The sequence below is a fragment of the Urocampus carinirostris genome, chromosome 19 (genome assembly GCF_059441175.1).
Source record: "Urocampus carinirostris isolate Australia breed hairy pipefish chromosome 19, RoL_Ucar_1.0, whole genome shotgun sequence".
Lineage (NCBI taxonomy): Eukaryota > Metazoa > Chordata > Actinopteri > Syngnathiformes > Syngnathidae > Urocampus > Urocampus carinirostris.
In genome coordinates, this window is record NC_142367.1 from 10,623,474 (window position 1) to 10,640,103 (window position 16,630).

The following is a 16,630-nucleotide window of genomic DNA, read 5'->3' on the forward strand; positions in this document are numbered from 1 at the left end:
TTTGTTCATCCCCGAAGGGAAATTCACATTTCCAGCAGCATCCCTGAGCTGAGAACAATCGAAAATAACACGGGAGCTACAACCAGCGGGAAAAATAAGTTCTTAATTTGTAATTTCTTAAAATTACAATAAAGTTTATATTTAGTATCCCATGTAGTACGTATTACCGGCACTTGCCCTTTCTCTAACATTTTAATATATTAGAAGTGTCACGGTTGCCATGGCGCTCAATTGGCCCCACCCGTGTGGCACCAGCAACGTCTCATTGACAAATAGGCTTTCCGTCTTTTTAAGCTCAGTGCTCTCATTTTTTCTTTGTCGGTCCGTCAACAAACTTCTGCCCTGCAAAACGTGGGTTTCGACTCGGTCCAGTTCCATTCGGTATTTCCTGTTTGGTATTGTTTCCGTTTATTTTGTACTGTTTGATTTCGGTTTCCAGTTTTGTTTACGTCTATTCTTGTCCTGTTTATTTTCTTCCGTTTTCGTTCCTGTCTAGTTTGTCCTGTTTATTTTGATATTCTGTTTTATTATCTATCCAATATCAACTCTGGCACTTGGTATCGATCTGGTCAGCCTCTGGCTTCCTATCATTCCACGCAAGACACCTGCCAACCGTGCATAACTCCCCATTTCCCGTAAAGTAAAAGGCTTGTGTGAGTAACGTCACGCGTTTGGGTCCTGATCCTGTTCTGGTTCATGACAAGAAGACTGGTCTTGAATTTCACTTCTGAAACAATCATTTTTATTAGCAGTCCCAAGAGGCAGTGAGAAAAGGGAGAAACAAAAAAAAAAAAAAAAAAAAAAGGATTACAGTGTTGACGTTGGCAAGAACAGAGCTCCAAACACATCTATACACCTTTTTCGGAAAAAGCAACAAAAATGATATCTGACCGTTATTTCACAGGTTATTGGAGGGCTCCCTCGCTTTCATGGGGAAAATTTCACCGCCACATGCGCTCGCTCATTCACTCAAATAAATCCACCGGAGCATTTTAATCACGGTTGGTAAAAGCCGTGATTCCCCCCCCCCCCATATTTGTGACAACAAAAAACCTCAAGTGAATTAAAAGGCTTTTTCTCTATGAATTCTGTACAGATTATATATTTGATATATTTCTATATGTATACATATATGGACAGAGAATTCTCGCATTAGGAACACAACTGCCCTCAAGAAAACCTTACATTTATTAGGCATTGGTAAAAGAAATTAGAATTACGGAGGGTTATGGAAATAAACACAAGGGATCTTTGCATATTAGTTAACGTGGCATCATCATTTGAGCCATATAATAAATCGGTAACGGACGTTACTTAATAAACCTGCACAAGAAACGGGAACAAAGCTGATGAAAATGTTGATGTCAATCGTTAGAATCGTTATGAACCAGTAAGCAAAAGAGCAATTTGAAAGGAGTCGTGTCAGTGCTTCCGTGCACGACGGCAGACACAAACGCATACAAAGAGGATCGCGATAAGGCAATAATTAAAAAGGAGGGGGGAGTTGCATGTTACTGCGTTTATTTCATTCCATTGCTGGCTTTGCTAATACGGAGACTTCCTACGAAACGGGACCAGTTTCTATATGAAAAAAGCCATTTATGGGAGAGGGTGCTTTAAACAGCCGTAGTCAGTGCTACTCAGTACGTACAGTCTTGTCGCATACACGATTCTTCATTGTATGGGCGGGTGGGTGTGCATATATACATACATCATTCGACTCCTTTGAAGCTCTATCAACATCAGATTACCTCAAACCCAAGCACATCTTCTTCACACGATGTATTGTGTTCTGCTGACGACGGAGAGTTTATTAGGTCAAGGGGAAAATGAATTGGAGACCGTGACATCATCATCAGCGCGGTCTAGCTGAGGAGCTGGCGGATTTCCTTGTGCATGTGACACAGGAAGTCCACGTAGGATGCGCCGCCACTGGCGCTTTTGTCCTCCGTCAGGAAGTGTCGGAAGATCAGCTCAGAGCGGTCCTCCTGCTTCACCACCATTAGCTGCAAGAGAGGCACGATAGTGAAATTGAATGATAGAAAACCTAGAAATACACTAGACTCCAAGGGATATGGTGCCACAACCTAACGACATTTTTACTTTTAAATGTGAAATAAGGTATTTGTTTCGGCCCCTCTTTACAGCTATTTTCATACCATGCTCACAAGAGTACTGGTATGCCATTGGCTTAATTACCTCCCACAATGCCTTTCTCTTTGTTCAGTTTTCGTGTGCTTCGTAAAGGTTGAATTGGTAAAACAATAAGGTACTTTTTTGTCCTATATTAATTCGCAATGGGTTCCAAGACTTGCAGTGAAGCTAGAAAGAAGGGCAGAAACAAGATAACCCTAAAAACGAAGCTTACAATAAGAGGAGGCACAGGAATAACCACGCTCGCTAAGTTGCATGGCTGTAAACAATCTGGACAATTATTTAAAAAGAGTAAGCATTTAAAGCAACGAAATATTCTAAAGGCATGACAATCCTCACAAGTGGATGTTTTAAAATCAGTTTAATTTTCAATCCGCCCTTGCAGTATCCGCCCCTCCTCTGCATCAACCTACAACTCCACTCGACCACCTCAAGTGAGATTTACCCATGGGTAATTAAATTTATTCTTACTTTACATGTATCAGTATTTCCCATACCTTAGGTAGATTCTGGCAGGCCAGCAGGTTTCAATTGGTCCCATCAGAAGTTCATAAAATTGTATTATTACACATTTTATATATTAGATACTGTATTAAATCGTGCATCACAAACACCCCTATTCTTCATATTGAAAATCAGTCTTAAATCTTGTCTCACTTATCTGTCTCACAGCGGTGAGAAAACCAAATTCTAACCACTGACCACCAGTGGTATATTTGATATATGAAAAGGGAGTGATTTATCTCAATATCATGCTATTTTAGTCGCGGTTTCACATTCTACAGTGTCAGTAAATTTATCTCTTACAATCCTTAGAAGAAAAGAGCATGCATTGATCATTAATCTCGCTACTTCATTTTGCTCTAAAAATGCACCACATCAATAGGTTTACATTTAAAATCTACATTTTCATGAAATTCTACAAGAAACACTGATATGTGCACAGAAGCTTCTCTTACGACCATTCGACTTACAAAAAACGATAGATACAAAATTTTTTTTCAGGATTTAAGTTACATTTTTTATTTTGCACCTTTGACCGAGTACAGGACATTAGTGTAGTGCTTCTTTCCTCCGCTACCGGCGTGTGGCACTGTGAGGTCACCCAGCTCCCACCCCGAAGAAGAAATGCGGCTTCACTTCCTAGTTCATGTGTAAACATAACAACGTGTACTGTATCGCTAGCACGCTAAGAACTTTGACATTTTTATTATTTAATATCTCGTGCATCCATTCAATACGGTTGGTGTAAAGTGTAAAGAAGAGGCAAGCAGTTTCTTTTTAAATTAAAGTGGAATAAGAAAGCTTGATGCAGTTGAGAGAACCTTATTTTTCTGCCACTTTTTTACCACGGAAGAGAACCTTTTGAAGCCCATCTTCCAAAAGTAGGTTAAACTCAACTTTATCTTTATAATAGAGTATATTATTTTATGAAATGTTTATTTTTCAAAACAATATAGGTTACTTATACAAGCCTTAAACATACACTTGTATAAACCTGAAATATATAAAATATAGCACTGAAGCAACTTAAAAACAAGTTCAACTTACGAACGATCGACCGGAACCTATCCCGTTCGTAAGTAGGGCAGCGTTTGCATATTATGTATAATATATATATATATATATATATATATATATATGTGTGTGTTATTGAATCCATCTATGCATATTTCACATTAGTAGTGCTTATTTTACACTATAGTGTTATTTTAAAGTTTTTATCTGGGATACGGAGGGTTCAAAAACATTTACCATAGGGTTTTGTCCCCCACTATACGTCTATTTCACGTTGCGTTTCCCTCCTCAGAACAGAATCATGTCGTATCCCGAGGGTCTACCGTAGATGGTAATAGGCTCATGATAACAGTCTACTTGATTCCACATGCGATGATTCTAAATCCAGAGATAATTAAAAAAAGACAATCAGGGCAGGGTGTTAACCTTCATGTATCGTGACCGCTGCGCTCTGAAGGACTCGATCATCTCTCTGAGTCGTTGTGAGAAAGGATTATCCAACACGGGTAGACATGTCTGTAAAAAATACAAATGAATAAATAATACTAATTAAGGCTAAATACAACTCTACAGTCGTTTTCAAGTAGAGTCCACTCACCATGGTGGCGTCAATCTGGCCAAAGTTGGCCGTTCCGAAGATGTTGAGCAGCAGCTCCTGCTGAGCGTTGGCCCCCACCCACAAGAAAAGGTGCAAGCCCGTCTCCAGCAGGTACACGCCACCTTTCGATAGCCGCTCCTCCGATGCCCGCACTGCCACCGGCAACGAACCGCTCTCTAGTTTCGCCTATTAGAAAAAGTCACATCCAACGCACATTAGATGTTCAGTTGTGTTCTAAATTCAAGCGGGTGTCATTTGGGGCGCGCACCAGCGGCAACAGACGTGGGTAGAAGAAGACGTGCGTCTCCGACACGTCCATGCAGCTGATGAGCTGTCGCAAGTAGGCCCTGTCATCCAGCGACACGTCGGCGGCGGGCAGCAGCACGTCACTCTTCAGCACACAGTTGAGGTAGACAGGCAGCAGCTTCATGCACTCGGGGAGAATCAACTACAGAAAAAAACAACAACAATCTCAGATTTATTCTTCTACTTTCACAAGGAATAAGTTACAAACTAGGCCTGGGCGATAAATGCACTTAAAATGCAAGGTCCAGGCTAACATTCCAGAGTCAAAGAAGATGGCGAGGACCAGCCAATCATTTCGCAGGAATAGCGGACGAGCGGCTCACACCGAGTCAAAGGACTATAAAACGGTCAAAATGAGCGGTAAAGAGACGAAAAATAACACCCAGCATACCCACTCAAAGCATGCTGAATGAGTTTTAGACAGCATAGACCCCAATCTTTAGTTGTTTGGAGGTATTTTGGGTACTTAGAGTATGATTAAAAAAAAAAAAAAACAGCAGCAATATGCACAGCCAACATTGCAGACAATAGGTGCCAACCAAGATGGGCAACACGACAAACTTCTTCCACCATTTAAAATATTTCTCGCTTGGAAGAAGAAAAAAATTCCATCCTAAATGAGTGCTAGTGGACGTGTAACAAGCACCGGGCCAATGAACAACCAACAGCTAGCTAGCAAGGCGCTACCTGTGTATACCTGCAACCCGCCCCTGAGAAGGCTTTTCAATTGTTGTTTTTAATATTTATGAAATGCTTTGTAATAGTTTGTCACCATGTGTCTTTGTTATGACATTAAAGATTGATTAAAGCGGTTTCGGATTGTCAATTTTCACTCAGGAAGAAAATTGGACTTAAAATGTGTAAGGAAAGGTCATATCGCTCAGGCCTAATACAAACATTATAATGAATGATAAAAAAACGAAGCACAATCAAGACTTATCCGAGTCATACCTGACCAGCGGAAGAGGGACTGGCACAGTTTTTGCGATAGCAGGCCAGGATCTGTGCACACTGGTTGACCAATGTGTCCCTCACTGCTTTCGTAGGGTTGTTAAGGATGCCACGAAAAGCTGAAGGGGAAAAAAAGAATTACTCTTAGAGACAGCTGAAAAAAATCCAGGGTAGTGTGTGATTCCTCACCAAATTTGGAAAGGAAGTTGATAATAGTGTCCGTCTCGCAATTACGATAAAGGTCAGCGAGTTGGGAGCAGCAGTTAACGGCCATGTTGTGGACACGGAGGCGCCTCTGGCCGCCACAGCTGGTGTACAACACGGCACACTGCAGGGAGGAGGTGCAAGCACACAAATTTAGAGAAACAATCACAGCGTCACCAGAACAAACACAAACTTGCCTGAAGGAGCGCTCCGGTCTCCTCGCTTAGCTTGTCGTCGTGCTTGAACTCCACCGTGACCGTCTTGTCGCAGTCCAGCCCGGCCAGCTCCACGTCAGTCGTGTTGCTCATGAAAAACGAGCCAAAGAAGTCGGTGGCACGAATTCCTAAGCAAGAGTGCATTTGTCAAGTCGAACTTTAGCACCATCTTGTGGCAGAAAGACAACTTGTGTCATAAGTCGTTTTCTTCTTTTTTTTTTTACAAGGGACATTAATTACTCACAAATGTACGCAAATAACCAGATTATTCTTACTCACCTGTGCTAGTTCGAACCCTCATTACAGCATCAAAGCCGATCGGCTTCTGAACGTCTCGCCTCAAGTCATTCAGGAACCTCTCCTGGTCCGACTGAGCCTGAGTAAACAAAATATGCTATGAGCAATTACTTTCTTCCTGTGCTCACCCACATTTAACAGTTTTAACTCCAAACAATACATTGCATGATCCTTACTGGTCAAATATTTAAAAATTAAGAAGAAAGAACATCTGACCTGGAAGTAGGTATACTTGTAGACTGAGCCGCCCGTGGAGACTGGGACCACAGCGAGTGTGGCCACATCTACGTACTGGTTTGGGAAAAGGAAGAGGTCGACGCAGCAGCCCTGTGCCACGCAATCTTTGGCTAGAGTGTTGTAAAAGCTTCCTTGAGGCTGAAATAGAGACTGAATACAAGGCCAAATGTTCCCACATAAGCCTGTAAGACTTTTGGGTGCCCACTGACAACAACTCAAGGGTCAGTCCTGAAATATCAACCCATACCTTCTCTTTGTCAGTTCCAATCAACTTCTTGTCTTCTCTGTTTTTTAGTTTTCCAGGTGCTTCGGCGATGGGCAGTGACGTGTGGAAGACAAACAGCTTCCCAGGGCAGTCTGCTGCCTGGGGAACATGAAAAAGTGTTTACAGCTTTATAGCAGAAAACCCCCAAGAGTTTGTCATCAAAAATTACCTTCAATGCCTCCAGTCCGGCCTGAATGACAGGTCCAAAGACCGTCTCAGTTTCTCTGGTGTCCGCAAACATCACTGGGATATGGTCAAGCAAACTGCAGAACATAGAGATCAACTTGAGTCCTGCGTTAAAAAGCGGACATGTGTCATTTTCACCCACCTCTCGATGACCTGCCGGCTCTCCCGGACATTGACGAGGAAGCCATCCAGCAAGGGCAGGAACATTTCTGATATGTCTGACACAACCAGCATCTGCGGCTGTGCCAGACTGGATTTGACATTGTAGAAGTGAAGCACCCTGTTGTAGGTCACGAAACCGACTCGCACTGGCGAGTCCATGTCTTGGCTCTCTCTGGGGACGAGATGACACCCAAACATGACTAATTGGACCGTGTAGCTGCATTAAATGTTCCAAAAAGGTTATCGACCTGTTCACAGCTAACCAACCACATCCAGGCATTAACATTAGCAAGGATTTTATATTATTTCGTACATGAACACTAACCTGGGCAGCTGGTCCAGCAGCGTTTTGAGTTCTTGGCAGACGATTCCAACCATACCGCTCTTAACAGCATTATATGAAACATCAATAAAGAAGATGAAGGCCGGAGGTTGAGGGATCTTGTTGTTCTAAAAATAAAAAAATCAATGTGAGTATTTTAGGACGTAGTATTTTAAGACGAGCGGAGGACTCACTTTACAGTAGTCGACGGTGGCCAGGAATTCGTAGCTACCCAGCGAAAGCTCGGGTCGGTCAAAATAGTCCACTCTCTTCCCAGTGTGGTCCAGATGCTGGAAGTAATAAGGAGGGACTGGACACACAAAAACAGATGAGCATCGATTCCTACCATCGTAACGGTGCAAACTCACCTTCTGAGACACAAGTGCAAAATCCGCACTGAAAGCGGCGGCCTCCCTCTATGAATTGCATATATGGACACATGTAGGCCTTGCAGCGGTTGCAACGGATGGGACCTCCTTCGCCGTGGTCCACCAGGTATGGAGGTGTCTGAAAAATGTTTCAACTCTAAAAATCACACTCTATCCTCAACATTTATGAAAGCAGCTTACCTCATCCGGTGGCAGCATGGCGAGAGGCTTGATGACGGCGGCCAGCGGCACCTGAGACTGCTTGGCCATTTCTGCCGTGCAAGGCATGTTGTAAGCCGTGCAGCGGATGAACCTGGGGCTGGCGTTCCCTGCAAATCCACATCAGCGTGACCACATTGGAGGACATGAGCAATGCTGGGAGGTCTCACCTTGATCTTTGACGTGGAAGTCGGTCGTGACTAGCGGCGGCGCTTGACCTCTAACGCCTGTGGTGAAAGGCTCGGAGCTCTTGGCCTTGTCATCCTCGATTACTTGGATCTACACAATAAAACAACTTTGCTCACATTTCTTAGTTTCTACTGTGCACTCATATCACATCTCCTTACACTTTTATTATGACACTTATTGACAGTTGACAAAGGCCAATGACTATAAGGATCATGACATTCAACCTGAAATAAAATATGTAGAAAGTGAACCAAAATGTTTACCCGTAACCAACTATAATTTTGGTAAACCATCAAACACTCGTCCTCACATTTTATCCAAACTTCAAACTCACACGTAGATAAGAACATTGACAAAATTATCTCTTCAGGAAAGATCTTGATAACATGCAAGTGAAAGCTAACATGCAGCTTAATGAGAGCATGTGGATGGGAAAAAAAAGAGTGAACAGACACTAAAAATAAGATGTGCACGTCCCAAAATACCATGAAACAAACATTGGTTTTTTTTTCAGAGCAAAGAGGCGACAGGGATGAGTTTGGAAAGCCAGCACGAAGTACAACGGGAAGAACCACACGCAGACACTTACTGGGCTCGGAATTGCGTCTGGGTCTATTCTATGTCTTGATTTCTGCACAGCGGGCATGTCAGACGCTTGCTTTAAATTTAAAAAGTTTGTCCGGCAACAGTTTGCAAAACAGGACAAGATTTGATTAACAGCACAGATAGAAATACAAAAGAGAAAGAACAGCAATGTGAAACCACAGCGAGAAGTAGCAGAGTAGAGTGCTTCATAGGTTACTGCTAATTTCATCATACACAAGTAGAAAACTAATTCAGTGATGTAAAAAAACGTGTTTATGGCTTCATACCGGGCTTGGAATAGCATCCGGGTCCAGACGTTTTTGCACAGGTGGGGCAGGTCCCTGTGCAGGTGCCGGAGTGCCGAAATTCTGTTGGCCGGGATAAGGGCCAGTAAAACCGGGCTGAGGCCCTCTAACCTGCCCAAATGCACCTGGGGGGACAAACAGAAGATTTTATGAGCACAAGAAGGAAATAAAAGGTAGCTACAAAAAATGTAGATACACTGCAGGCTCTAACCATTCTGCTGGGGAGGGTATCCTCCTGGTATACCAGGCTGGGATGGGGGCATCTGCTGTAGCACGGGTCCAGGAGGGCCGAGCGGGCTCTGTGGTCCCGGAGGTAAGTGGTTGCTCTGAGACATGGACGAAGGGGGAACCTGTGGCCTGGGAGGAGGGGCGCCTGGGACAAAAGAGGGTTGCTGCTGAGGTGGCAAAGGACCCGGGTACTGGCTGGAGGCAGTTGACGATGGAGAAGAAGGATACTGAGAAGAGGAGGGAGGAGGCGCTCTCGGAGGAAAAGACCCCTGAGGGACTGAAGAGAGGGTGGTCTGAGCGAGTGGGAAGGACTGCTGAGGCTGCGACATTGAGGGAGCAGGAACATGACCCGAATATGAAGGAGGAGGAAAGGATGTTTGACCGGGAGGTGGATGCGGAGGAGCAGAGGAGGTGAACGGCTGTTGAGAGGTCGGCGGTAAAGAGGAATTGAATGGCGGTTGGGAGGGCGGAGGGGGGCCTCCGTAGTACTGCTGAGAAACAGGAGGTGGCGCTTGGGTGGGAGCAAAAGATGCCGGGGGTAGAGTTTGCGTGAAGGTGGCAGGAGGTGGGGCTGAGTAAGAATTATTGACAGGAGGCTGGGAGCTGGGCGGTAGGGCTGAAGAGCAATACAAAAAATGAGTCAATTAACAATGACACAAATACAATTAAACATCCAAATCTAATAAACACAATTAGTAAATTTTAGTAACTATAAATGGGAGTGTGAGTACCATATCCAGGCCCAGCAGCATTGGGCGGCCCAGAGTTAATCTCCATGCTGCTCATCTGACTAGTGACATGTTGCATTGCAGGCGGGGGACCGTAGTGTTGCGGGTGGGAAGAAGGGGGCCCCGATATATTGTTGACAGCTCCCTGGTTGTAGGACTGGGACACAACTGGTCTGGAAAAAACACAAAACAATTATTGTGAACACATTTTTCCCACCATGACAATTGAAATAAGAGAGCAGCATCTGGTTACTACCTGGGGGGCACCTGTGTCATTGACGGAGGTCCATTTTGCATGTCGCCGTGATTATGACCTCCATACTGATTGTATGCTTGCGGAGCAGAAAGAGGCGGGGGGCCTGAAGTAGTAGGAGCTCTGCTGTGACCTGAAATACAAACAGGTATTCGGTTTGCTAGTCAAAAACAAAACATTTGTCTTACAAGTTACAGTATTATGTAACAAATGTTGGGGAAGAACAGGTCTGTATAATGGGAAAGAGAGCCAGAGGTGCATGTTACCTAGGTCAAGAGGAGAAGACAGCTCTGAGACAGGGTTGGCTGGTACAGCCTTAGAGGGAAAAGTGGTAAAAGATGAATAACCTGAAAGCGGAAAAGTTAGGAAAATTTTTGGTACAGGCAGGATTGCTTGACCGAGAGAAAGTATCAAGCTGTAGGAGGGAAGCTTGGATTGTGATTATTTTGACAGAGGACACAGTGTAAGACTTGATCACCTTCTTTTTCTTTAATGACACAACTAATCTGTAGAATTCGGGCCTCTTTTTTTTTTTTTTTACCTTGCGGCGGCATTCCAGGTTGGTAGGCGGACACGGGGCCATTGTAAGGTGCGTAAGGTGGCGGATACCCGCCGTCCAAGGTTTCAAAGGCAGGCTGCCCGTAACCAGGCTGAGGCTGGCCGTAAGGAGAAGCCATGGGAGTATGCTGGTTTACATTCATATCTTCAGTTCATCCCTAAATCTGAGACAGCGGTATTAAACAGGAATTATTAAAAAATTGCCCAAGTCTATCGAACTGACTTAGTACGTATGATACACAAATATGTGCAAGTTCAACGACAACACCTTTATTTGCTTTGCCTGGAAAACACACCGTCCACTTCATGACGTTAGTATATAGAGGCTTGATCAAAACTAATGTGGTGTTGGATTTTTTTTCATTTATAAAGGAGGTGCACCAACGTATACATTTATAGAAAATAGATGGTGTCAATAATAGACAGCAGCGTTTAAGTAAAATCATTGTTGTGGAACAATGTCTGTCCACTTTATTCATTGAAAACAGTAGAAAATGTGACGGAAACCTTAATTAGCGCTAATATTATATTTTATTTAAAAGTATTACAGTAGATCCACGTGATGCAGGGTCCTTGATTTACTGCATTTTCAATTTACGGTGTGGTGTAAGATACATTCTCTGCCCACCCTTCATGCCATTTTCAGATATTACACCACCGATGTGCACAAAACCTAATAAAGTTTCCGGTTAATGCGGGTATAAGTCATGTAAAATGTAATTCTGTGAACAGGTTGCGTCACAAAATCATGAAACTAAAGACATGCCATTAGCTGAATTACCTCCCGTAATGGCTTTATACTCATTTATTCAGTTCAGAAGTGCGTACTACATTAAGACCTTGCGAGTTGGTGATACACAACTATGATGCTAAAGGGAGAAGCAAAAACTTGATACCCATGAATGCGATCGTCAAAAGTACCAAGAAGGTGCATGCATGGTTATCCTTGTTAAAGAATATGACCATAACCACTTGAGGATATGGACTTTTTTTAAAAAGAAGTAATTAATGCAAGGAAACCATTTGAGAGCATTACAATATTTGTATGTGGAAGTTTTCAAACCAGTTTGTCGCTTCCTTCTATCCTATGCAACCACCCGCTACTACACTCTTACCAGCTCAAGTCACACTACACCAAAGGTAAATATAACTTCATCTTTCCTTTACATATTTATCTGTATTATTTAACCATACACACATGTATCACCCAAAAGTAGTACTTAATTTATATTATATGGTTATTTAAATGTTTTAATCTTAGGTACTAGAGCATGTTAGAATAGGTTTCTATCCCCCGCTACACAACAATTTTACTTTGCCACCTCAGTACGGTTTTGGTTGGTCGGATCCCTTTCCTGTGGCGTGTCTTGGGCACGTATAGCCTGGTGACGCCCATCCTTCTCCAGGCCAACGTATGTTTCCACCCGGTATCGAACAAGGGACCTTTCGCATGTTAGGCGAATGTGCTAACCACTGCACGGTTTTACTGTACTACATTTCCATTCATAAATCATACGTCATATCATAATTCACTGATAATCACCCGCGTAAAAAACTCTAAACTCGTGTAAGAGCAACTCTGGCTATGTTTTGATTTTAATCAACTAAGCAATATAGTGTGATCGATTTAAGCACATTACCAGGGGACAAACTACAACACGGTATCATCTATCAAGACAAACACGAGATAAATGAGTGGGGGGTTTAAATAATTCAACTACGTAGAGAAACACTATCTCCACGCTGCTTCTGACACGACAAATAATTGCAAGCCTATTATAAGCCACATAATAATATTCAGGATCGGATATAAATTGTTGTGAAGTGATCCAGTTGGTAAAGTCTAATAAAAGATGTGAAAAATGATCAAGGCTAGAATCCGGCTGCCGCATTCGGGCTAGCTAGCTAGCCAACATGGCCGAATCGCAGCCATAATAAATAAACAAAATATAAAGCGCATTTTTAACAAGCAAAGGATAAAGTAGAGAACTATTAATCCGAATTAAGTCCAAATGGGTATAGGATGGGAGTGTGAACTTGAACCGGGTTGTCACTCATGACAGCAGGGTTTCGATCAGCTGTGCGCAAACGTTAGCATACTAAGCTAAGTGCTATTTTAGCCCGAGCTAACTAGCATTAGCATGCTAACACGGGCAAAAATAAAGCCGGAGGGGGATATCACATTCGTGTAATTTTCTTCACAAGGAAAATTACCTCCAGAGATATGTGAATAGTAAGGCGTCGCCCCGCTTAAAACGTGAATGGGGAAAAAGTCCAAAATAAGGGTGCCGACCGCTGGTGTTTCTCGTTAATCCCTTCACGGAATGAGAGGCGGACATTCAGGGGAACTGCTGCAGCAGTATGCCACGTCCACGTCCGCTTTGCGTTGCCTCATTTCCGATTTACTTCCGCATCCCGGTAGCCATTGAAAATAATATGTCTCCTATGGCATTTATTGTACGCTCAAGCCAGGGGTGTCAAACTCATTTTAACTCGGGGGGCCACACGATAGAACAAACATTCTGTCGGGGGCCGGACTAGTAGATTAAAGAGAAAGAAAAAGAGAGATAAAGAAATAAGAGAAAGAGGGAGGGAAAAGGAGAGAGGGTGGGACAAAGAAAGACAAAAAGAGAGAGGGAGAGAGCGTGAGAAACAAAAGATAAAAAGTCGTGAGAGAGGGGGAAAAGAAAGGGAGAGAAATATCCAAAAAGAAATAGAAAGACAGAAGGAGAGAAAAGAGAAAAGAAACCGCGAAGGGTATGAAGAGAGAAAGAGAATAGAGAGAAAAGGAAAAAAGGACGTTAGAGCAAAAGAGGGGCAGCACGGCAGCGCAGTGGTTAGCGCGGGTGCGGCACAGTTCTAAGGTCTTGGGAACCTCCTGTGTGGGTTCAAATCCAGCTACCGGACTTACTGTGTGGAGTTTGTATGTTCTCCCCGTGCTTGCGTGGGTTTCCTCCGGGCACTCCGGTTTCCTCCCACATTCCAAAGACATGCATTTCAGGTGGATTGGTCGGTCCAAATTGTCCCTAGGTATGAATGAGCGAGTGAGTTGTCTGTCCCCGTGTGCCCTGCGATTGGCTGGCAACCATTTCAGGGTGCCCACTGCCCGATGATTGCTGGGATGGGCTCCAGCACCCCCGCGACCCTACTGAGGATAAGCGGTGCAGCTAATGAGATGAGATGAGATGAGATGAGAGCAAAAGAGGTTAAAAGACACACAGAGAGAAAGAGGCAAAGAGCAACAAAGGAAGAGAAAAAGAGAGACACAGACAGTGAAAGAGAGAGTGGGAGAAAAGGGATGGAAAAGAAAGAGAGAGAGAGAAATAAATACAAGTACAGTGTCTTTGTGAGAGGCACCTGGATTTGGCAACATCAATTTGACATATTTCAACCTGCAACTTGTTCTTCTCTTGCGCTTCTCTGAGTGTTGTCTTGCGGGCCGGATTCAATCCCTTAGCGGGCCTGATCTGGCCCACGGGCCGCCTGTTCGACACCTGTGGCTTAAGCGGACAAGCTAAAAAATGGGTTGATTTTTAAATACTTGATGTAATTTTATTGTCCCATTATTATTCAAGTACCGTTTGAATTTCATCGTTTTCAAAATTAAAATATTTATTTTTATACAAAAAATAAAAGTCAAGAATGCAATAAATAAGAAACACATGATTCATAATTGTATCTGACATATTCAAGAGTATTTAATATAGCAAAATAATATTTTGATAATTAAAATGAGAAAATAAGCTGCCAATTTCACAAAATAATTATGATTGACTTTGCATATTTGCACATCATTGGTCACTTCAATTTAACTGTTTTGCACATCTTCCATTGAAAATATTCTTTTTTTTTTACATTTTATATTTCTAAATACTTGTTCTTCTTCTTTCTTATACTGGTGTAACTGGTGTATTGCTGAGTGGGTAAACTGTTGCAGTGGCAGCTGGTTTAGACAAATAGGTGAGGAATCATGAATGAATCAATGTTTTGTTCTTGTATTTTTGCTGCTACCCATCATTGCTGAAGTCCAGCTCATCTCTGAAGAGCGGGATGACACTTTGCATGTAAAAACAATGGCGAACAGATGATAAAGGTGCTGTATCTGAGTCAGATCAGGATGCTTCTCCTGGTCCTGGTCACCATGGAAACCAGTAGTATCTGTTTCATTGCTTTATTTTGAATTCATAAAACTAATGGAACAAACGTGACCTGAGAACTTTTGCCTCAGGTTTTAAATTTATATAGAATTAATATTTTATCAATTCAAAATAAAAATAATAACAATAAAACTATTGCACTTATTCCAAATAAGATTTATGCTTTATGATTTGATTTTTGTCAGAACCAGAACAGGCAGAGAAATGAAATGAAATGAAATGATCTGCATTTATATAGCGCTTTTCAAGTCAATGACTTCCCAAAGCGCTTTACATTGTGCTTCACATTTCCCAATAGCGGCCGTGATCTGTGCAGCCATGAAAGGCACTAACCTGCTTATTGGGGGTAATTGGGGGTTCAATGTCTTACCCAAGGACACTTCGACATGTAACACGGACAAGCCGGGATTCGAACTGGGATCCCTTAATCCTAAAACGATCGCTCTACCTCCTGAGCTACTGCCGCCCCAGAGGACCCAGATGCGTAACGTTTTTCACACAAGCTTTATTTTACAGGAATGGGGCAGTCATGCACGTTAACACAAACGCCAGTGATTCGGCGATTGCTGGGCGGAAGAAGTAAGGCAAAAGACAGAACAACAGGAAGCCAGAGGCCGACGAGATTGACACCAGAAACACAAGCAGATTCCGGACAGACGGGGTCAATACCAGAAGGGACGGGATAGACGGGATTGATGGGCAATCGTGACAATTTTAGGTTTTATTTTGTTGTTTGTGGTATGTACTTTGAATAACTAATAGTTTATTGTAACAATTTTTGTTGATTTAAAACAAGTAAAAAAAGCTTTTTGTTTAATTTGATCACATAGTAATTATAGTGTAACATGCATGTGTTTAAAATAAATGAATAAAAACTCCTTTTTCAGTCCTGTGTTTATCTCCCTATATTTATACAATATTTTTGTTGTATTTAGATCACCTTTTGGTGTATTGTTTTTTTCAGAATAAATATTCATCCATCCATCCATCCATCCATCATCTGCACCGCTTATCCTCAGTAGGGTCACGGGGGTGCTGGAGTCCATCCCAGCTATCTTCGGGCAGTGGGCAGGGGACACCTAGAACTGGTTGCCAGCCAATCGCAGGGCACAAAGGGACAGACAACTCATTCGCTCATTTACTCCCAGGGACAATTTGGACCGGCCATGTTTTTGGAATGTGGGAGGAGTTGCAGTTTGTGTTTTTGTGTCAAGGGTGATTGACCCACACATTAAACAATTACTCTAATTTGGTGCAATTTACATTCGTATCTTGAGGCAAGGACGGCACGGCGACTGGGTGGCTAGCGCGCAGCACCACGGAGGGTTCAAGTCCAGCTACCGTAGCCTCTCCGTGCGGAGTTTTCACGTTTTCCCCGTGCTTGCGTGGGTTTGCTCCGGGCACTCTGGTTTCCCCCCACATTCCAAAAACATGCATGTCAGGTTAATTGGCCGGTCCAAATTGTCCCTAGGTGTGTATGAGGGAGTGAGTTGTCTGTCTTTGTGAGCCCTGCCACTGGCTGGCAACCAGTTCAGGGTGTCCCCTGCACACTGCCCGGAGATAGGTGGGATGGGCTCCAGCACCCCCGCGACCCTACTGAGGATTAGCGGTGCACATAATGGATT

General features: G+C 43.1%; 1 protein-coding gene and 1 long non-coding RNA gene across 5 annotated transcripts in view; both read right to left on the minus strand.

Annotated features, from left to right (window-relative positions):
- The window catches only part of LOC148347266 (uncharacterized), a 346,298-nt gene that overhangs the window by 11,319 nt on the left and 318,349 nt on the right, over positions 1-16,630 (minus strand). The window lies entirely within an intron of this gene.
- On the minus strand, positions 1,171-13,233 carry sec24c (SEC24 homolog C, COPII coat complex component). Of its 4 annotated transcripts, XM_088323699.1 has the most exons (25): positions 13,063-13,233; positions 10,832-11,012; positions 10,557-10,637; positions 10,294-10,423; positions 10,041-10,210; positions 9,293-9,925; positions 9,064-9,206; positions 8,781-8,849; positions 8,173-8,281; positions 7,985-8,112; positions 7,784-7,922; positions 7,610-7,725; positions 7,419-7,543; positions 7,074-7,265; positions 6,915-7,008; positions 6,728-6,844; positions 6,460-6,630; positions 6,226-6,322; positions 5,929-6,074; positions 5,717-5,855; positions 5,528-5,646; positions 4,539-4,718; positions 4,271-4,456; positions 4,099-4,188; positions 1,171-2,006 (listed from the first exon to the last, which is right to left on the minus strand). In XM_088323699.1, the coding sequence occupies exons 2-25, from the start codon at positions 10,989-10,991 to the stop codon at positions 1,866-1,868; spliced, it is 3,675 nt and encodes a 1,224-aa protein (XP_088179825.1). In that variant the 5' UTR covers positions 10,992-11,012; positions 13,063-13,233; the 3' UTR covers positions 1,171-1,865. The 4 variants fall into 4 exon arrangements, with proteins under 4 accessions (XP_088179825.1, XP_088179827.1, XP_088179826.1 ...); XM_088323701.1 differs by lacking the exon at positions 10,557-10,637; XM_088323700.1 differs by lacking the exon at positions 8,781-8,849.